Source organism: Oppia nitens, unplaced genomic scaffold (genome assembly GCF_028296485.1).
Source record: "Oppia nitens isolate AA-2021 unplaced genomic scaffold, nextdenovo-longstitch-racon4-pilon3 scaffold2_pilon_pilon_pilon, whole genome shotgun sequence".
Lineage (NCBI taxonomy): Eukaryota > Metazoa > Arthropoda > Arachnida > Sarcoptiformes > Oppiidae > Oppia > Oppia nitens.
In genome coordinates this window covers 2305544-2312500 of record NW_026533210.1, presented here as the reverse complement: position 1 = coordinate 2312500, position 6957 = coordinate 2305544, and the positions used below count along the sequence as shown (strand labels likewise).

Sequence of the window (6957 nt, the reverse complement as noted above, 5' to 3'; positions counted from 1 at the left end):
TAATAGCATACAATTGCCTGGTGTTGTCGTGTAATATGTGATCAATTGATTTGAATCAAATAATCATTAATTTAATGATCATTGAGAGAAAAACTTTTTTGTTTTTAATTTACTTCTCTCTCTCTCTCTCTCTCTCTCTCTCTCTCTCTCTCTCTCTCTTAACAATCAAATTATCACTAATAACAACAACATCAACACAATGATTAAAAAAAACAAAAATATGTTGACTTATAAAACACATATACACGCACACCGGTATGTTTTTTTTTGTTGGTATGACTATTCACACACCAAATGTTTTGACGAGAATATTCTGAAAAAAAACTATAATTTGTTAGATTTTTACTAAACTGACTGTAAATTATTTTATTTATTATTTATTTTTTGTTAATTTGATAGAAATTTTGTTAATTAGTTAAAAAGAAAAAACTATAATTATATTATACAGTATACTGATGTTAATTATATAATAAACTTTTATTTTTTTTAAAAAAAACTTGTCTAAAGTATTTTGAAATTAAAATTTAATAAATAATAATTATTTATTTTAATTATTTATACTATTAATAGTATCAATTTTGTCATTATTCTGGTATATATATACATAGTATATATATATATATAAAGTTATTTAGTTGTCATAGAGCTTGAAATTATATATAAATTCAAATAAAACTATTTTTGTTTGTTAATAAATTTTTAATTTATGTTTAAATATGTAGCTAAAAATGTAAAATATTTACAAAATGAAAATTATTTTAAATAGTGAATTGTGTATAAAATTATATTTCAAAAACAAATTAAATAACAAACAAACAAAAAATCAATAATAAATAATTTTTAAAAAATTATCGAAAAATATATTATCATATAATATGCACACAATATTTTATATAACGTACGAAAAACAACAACAAAACACAATATTTAATATAATACTGTAATAATAATAATAATAATAAAAATCACACAAATATTGTACAATAAATTTATAACTTTCTATAAAAAAAATGTTTGAAAGCTAATGCAAAAGTTTAAAATATTACAATATATATGTTAAAAGTTATAAGTTATAAGATTATGATGTTTGAATGTTATCTCTCTCTCACTCTCTCTCTCTCTCTCACTCTCTCTCTCTCTCTCTCTCTCTCTCTCTCTCTCTCTCTCTCTCTCTCTCTCTCTCTCTCTCTCTCTCTCTCTCTATTACTGTATTATATTTTTTTTATTTGTATTACTATTGAAATATTATAACAAGATTTACGACAACAACAACATATGATTTCTAGAAACGAAAAACAAAGTTTTATATAACAATCAATACTAAAAAACGTAAACAAAATAAATTTTATAGATAAATAAATTTTTAAAAATTTGAAATTTAATAAGTTAAAATGTGATTAAGTTTTATTATTTATTTTTTTACAAAATATATAAATATGTATTGATTTAAAATAATTTTTCAAAATCTTTTAGTACCAGTAGTAATGTATTAATAAATTAATATATACTCTACAGTAATAATAATAATAATAAATTTTAAATATTTTTGTTTGTTTATTAAATAATATTTTGTTTACAAAAAATTTTAATTAATCTTAATTTATATAATTTACTATCTGTTTGTTTAATAAATAACCTTACTTAGAGTTAGTAGTATGAATTGATGATGATGATTAATAATAGTAATATTATTATTATTATATAATTGATAAACAGTTAGATGGATAGATAGATAAAAAGAAAAACAGATGGACATAGAGTTAAAGGAAAGTTGAATTGAGGGCCGGAAGGCATCAAATATGTAGTCTATTTGGGAATTCCAGTCAAACTGATAGTGCATTCAATACATCACTGGATTTGCCAAAAAAAATAAATTTTTGATGCAATAATAAACGGGGAAACAAAATCATATATGATATACAATTTATAGTACTTGTATTTATTTAATATATATCTATAATAATAATAATAATAATAATAATAATAATATATAGTATATATACGGTATAAAATTATTAATAAGTAACATAAAAAATTTTATATCGATATTAACTATAATAAATAAGTTATATATAATTAGAGTTCGGGCAACTTTCCAATGTAGGGAATATCCCCCCCCCCCCCAATAAAAACACTCCAATTTTCTAGGAAAATAGGGAAAATAAAAAATTAAAATTAAATTAAAATTTTTTATCTCCTCTCTTTATAGTTAGGAAATGAAAATATATTTAATATCTTTATATATAAATATTACCAAAAAAAAAATAATAATAAATATTTTCCATAAAATTTCATTGAAATATTTATTTTAAAAAAATCAATTTTAACACACAATAAATTTAATAATACTATTTAAACAATATATTTAGTTTATATACTAAAAATACATTTGTTATTCAAATATTATAATCAAAATTTGTTGTTTAGATTTTAATATGTGGTTAAGCACAGGGAAATTGATTCCCTAGGAATTCCCTGCTAGGGAGCAGGAAAAATAGGGAATTTTTGTTAACTAAAACAATCTATATATTATATATTGAATATATACTGTATATGTACTGTTATTCCTAGTATATCGTAATATTTTTGATTACAGTTATATTGGACCCACAATAAAAATATTATGCTATACAGTACTTGTATCCTAACATTGATGTTATTTTATACACAAAAATAATAAAATATTCCTTCATATAATAAATTGTTATCTAAAAAAACTGTTAAAGTTAGTGTAATGTTAAAATTATTAATAATTTATAAATTTATAATATTATATAATATAATAATAATAATAATTTAACTATGTCAAAGAAAAATTTTAATATGATATAATACTAAAAAAAAGTTTATATAATAATAATAATAAATCATAAATTTTTCTATATATTGAAAAATCTATATATAATAGTAGTGGAGTACGAAAAAAACAAACAGAATATTTAATAGGATATATATATATATATTAATATAATCTATTGATATAAATATATGTCTTTCTATATATAAAAAAAGATGATAAATAGATATATACAGATAAATAGATGGATAGATAGATAGGATAAATGCAATTGTCATAATGGAGTTTCCGATAATGATATGAGAAATATTATATCATATATAAAATTATATATATCTATAGGATATAGTAATAGACAAAAAAATCACTTCAATTACATAATATTTGACTCACAGATATATTAGATAACCTAATAAAGACCCCATTAGTGGCGGCAAACATACAGTACTGTCATATAAATTAATAATTTAGTCAAATAATGTCATATAAAATTATATAATATGTATACGCACTGTACTGTAGATTTATAGGAACCGGTATTGCTGTTAGTGTACACACACACACACACACACACACACACACACACACACACACACACACACACACATACATACACTTACACACACATACATACACACACACACATACGCACACATACACACACACATACATACACTGACACACACACACACACATACATACACACACACACATACATACACACACACATACATACACACACACACACACACATACATACACACACACACACACACACATACATACACACACACACACATACATACACACACACACACACACACACACACACACACAAATTTATAGTGCATCATTAATTATTAAAAACCAAAAATATTATCTATAACTTACGGTAATAAATAAATACGATATATATTTTTTCCACTGATTGTAAATCAAATTTTATACTAAATATTTAAAAAATACCAAAATTTATTTTCATAAAATAAAATATATATATATATATATATGTGTATATATAATTTATACTATATATATTTATATTTAATAATAATAATAATAATAAAAATAGTTTACATTCGGGTCTATTATATTGATGATGAAATAAAATTGATACAATAATAATAATATATAATAAAATATAAGTAATATATTTAAATTACAGTATCATATCAAAAAAATATACGGTATATATATATTTATATTTATATAGTACTAAAATATTTAGATTATTTTTTGCTTAGTTTTTCGAGTACCTAAATATACAAATAAAATTAAAAAAAAAAACATTAAATAAATTTTAAATTTAAAAAATAAACTAAATAAATATAATTACTTGTGATAATTGTTTCATCCTATTTGGTGTTAAATTATTTATTTGGGATATAAGTGCCAATTGCGGGGCATTGGCTGCTACAGGTGCCGGTGCTTTCAATTCTAATAAATATCGATGATTTAGCAGCTCTTTAGTTGTCGGCCTCTTGTTGGGGTCTCGTCGTAGACATAACTAATTTGCGACGAAAAATAAAATAAAAATAAAATCATATAAATAAATATAAAAACTAATTTATCCATTAATATAACAAATTTGTTGCAACATTTATCAACACTGAGAGAGAAATAGAAAAATTGGGAAAAATCTAATTATCTTTATATTTATATATATATATGAAAAGAAAAACACTTAAATAATTAGATTAAAATGATGTCCATTAGTAATAGTAGTAGTAGTAATCATTGATGAGAGAGAGAGAGAGAGAGAGAGAGAGAGAGAGAGAGAGAGAGAGAATGTTATAAATAAGTTACACTAACTTTCATACAGTCGAGTAGTAAATGGTCATCGATTACGGGATAATTAATTTTATGGTTGGCATCCATTATAGCGTTGGCTTTTTGAAATAGATTATTAAAATGATGAAACGGTGTTTTACCGTAAACCAGATTATATAATATACAGCCCAGACTCCAGACGTCGGCCTTACAGTTATATTTGATAACTGTCTTTCCCCTGATGTCCGAACGATTCTGTAATGCTTCCGGTGCCATATAGTTAATGGTTCCTTTCAATTACCGGATCAAATAAGTGATAATGAGAGACAGACAGAGAGAAAAATTCATTAATTTAATTGATTTAATCATAATTATTGTTTGCAAAGATGAAAATTTTTTGGCGGACAGTCAAATACAAAAAAAATACATGTATTTATACGGTATGTACTGTATGTGTGTAATGTACTAACCTATTTGAGACTCTTTATAAACAGAGGTATAATTAGCTTGAATTGCATTAGCGATACCAAAATCAATTAGTTTTAACTTTCCGGCCACTAATATAAAGTTAACCGGCTTTAAGTCCGAGTGAACCACACCGTACGAGTGTATTTCATCTACCTGTCCACACATGTACAACAAAAAAAGCAAAAAATAAAATTAAAAAAATACATTAGCAATAATCATTACGGTTACCATTAGTGGAAAACTTCATTAATTGATAATAATAATAATAATAATCAAATGAAAATTACATAAAAGTTTATAAATTAAAAATTTAGTACCGCTTTAAGCATTTGTTGCCAATAAAATCGGATCAAATGTGGATCAAGTGTACGACGATCTTCCGATTCGATATACACTTTAAGTACATTACTGAGATCCGAGTCGCCCTTTTCCATCACAACCAGCAAATGTTTGCCATTGTTTTGATACTCGTAATCATACATATGAACAACTCGTTTACATTTACGAAGTTTCGACAGCAAATTGATTTCATTTTTATAGCCGCAAACTGTCTGGTCGTCGGCTTTGGTCAGATCGACAATCTTGAGCGCCAATGTCATCTGCGACTCGGAGTCATATACTTGGTATACCTAACAAACAAACAAAAAAAGATAATAATAATAATAATAGCCGTAAATAGAAGTAGAAAATCTGATTTAGTGATCAAACATTATTTGAACAATTAATTAATCGGATCAACTTCACTATGGAAGTGATATTAATTTGCTCTCAAATAAGTATACATATTTGTGACCAAATTAACACCACTTGTAGTCACTTAATACCACTCTATAGAGTGATAGATAGATAGATAGATAGATAGACTCACTTTACTGCTACCTCCCTGTCCAATACAATTCAATATCTGATAATAATTTTTATTAACTTTAATCTTTCGGATCGATTTATCGGAACTATTGGTCGTCGTTGTTGTTGTTGTCGTCGCCGACGATTCTTTGGTCTCCTTATTATCATCTCTGGTCTCACGCTTTCCGTTCACTTTATTATCCTTCAGACGGCACTCTTCAGCTCCCAATTGTTCTTCATTTTGTTCGCCAATTACTACTTCACTGACATTTTCATCACAATTATCGTCAACTTCATCATCACAATCGTTGCCGTTATCGTTGTCGTCATCGTCATCCGCTTCCATAGCCAGCGGCACACTCTTTGTGGTCTGAAAGTCGCGAAACTTGGCCAACAGTCCCGACTTTTCTAACCGCTGAAATCGTTGACTAACATCAATCTTTGTGGTCGCCGGTGTTGCCCGTAGTCTAGCGTTTGCAGTATTATTATTATTATGATTACCGGCAGTTGTCCAACCCGTGTAACAGCTCTTAGCCACGAATGATGTCTTGATATTATTATTATTATTATTTATGTTGTTGTTGTTAGTGGTGGTGACCGGAATCGTTGGCGGCAATTGTCGGTTAAAATAGTTGGTCATCGATAGCAACCGTGATTTCGGCGGCGATGGTGTGGAACTATTCTCCAGATGGCCATTCATGTTGTGTGTGTGTGTGTGACGGTTACTGTCTGTCACTATCTGTCCTCCGATTACCGCAATTGGCGGTCACAATTGTTGTTGATTGTGGTCACAATCGTCGGCTATTATTATTGTTATTGTATTTATAAATAACAACAAAATTCACACAAAAAAAAAAACATTTATTTTTTAAATGTTTTCAAATTTCCAAATACTCGACGCCTATTGGCTAACAATAAATTGTATTGCAATGTATTAGCTCTACCCTCTAGTGTTGCAAATAGTATTTCAAAAATATTACGTTAAAATTATTTTTTAAAAAATTAATAATAATTATAATTACATAATTATTATATAAAATTTAATTTTAAATATATATATTTTGATAATTAATATT

General features: G+C 25.6%; 1 protein-coding gene across 1 annotated transcript; it reads right to left on the bottom strand.

The window, feature by feature from the left end:
- Positions 1-4005: 4005 nt before the first annotated feature.
- LOC128955300 (dual specificity protein kinase TTK-like) lies at positions 4006-6763 on the bottom strand. The gene is made up of 6 exons (XM_054300961.1): positions 5904-6763; positions 5353-5664; positions 5038-5188; positions 4610-4857; positions 4134-4304; positions 4006-4053 (listed from the first exon to the last, which is right to left on the bottom strand). Exons 1-6 carry the CDS (start codon positions 6579-6581, stop codon positions 4027-4029), a joined length of 1587 nt encoding a protein of 528 aa, XP_054156936.1. The 5' UTR covers positions 6582-6763; the 3' UTR covers positions 4006-4026.
- Between the last annotated feature and the right edge of the window lie 194 nt (positions 6764-6957).

Coding starts and splice junctions, on each gene's coding strand:
- LOC128955300 (XM_054300961.1), bottom strand. CDS start 6,581: ATGAATGGCCATCTGGAGAATAGTTCCACACCATCGCCGCCGAAATCA. Junction 4,305..4,609: donor TACTACTCGACTGTATGAAA/GTTAGTGTAACT, acceptor GTCGCAAATTAG/TTATGTCTACGACGAGACCC. Junction 4,054..4,133: donor GGATGAAACAATTATCACAA/GTAATTATATTT, acceptor TTGTATATTTAG/GTACTCGAAAAACTAAGCAA.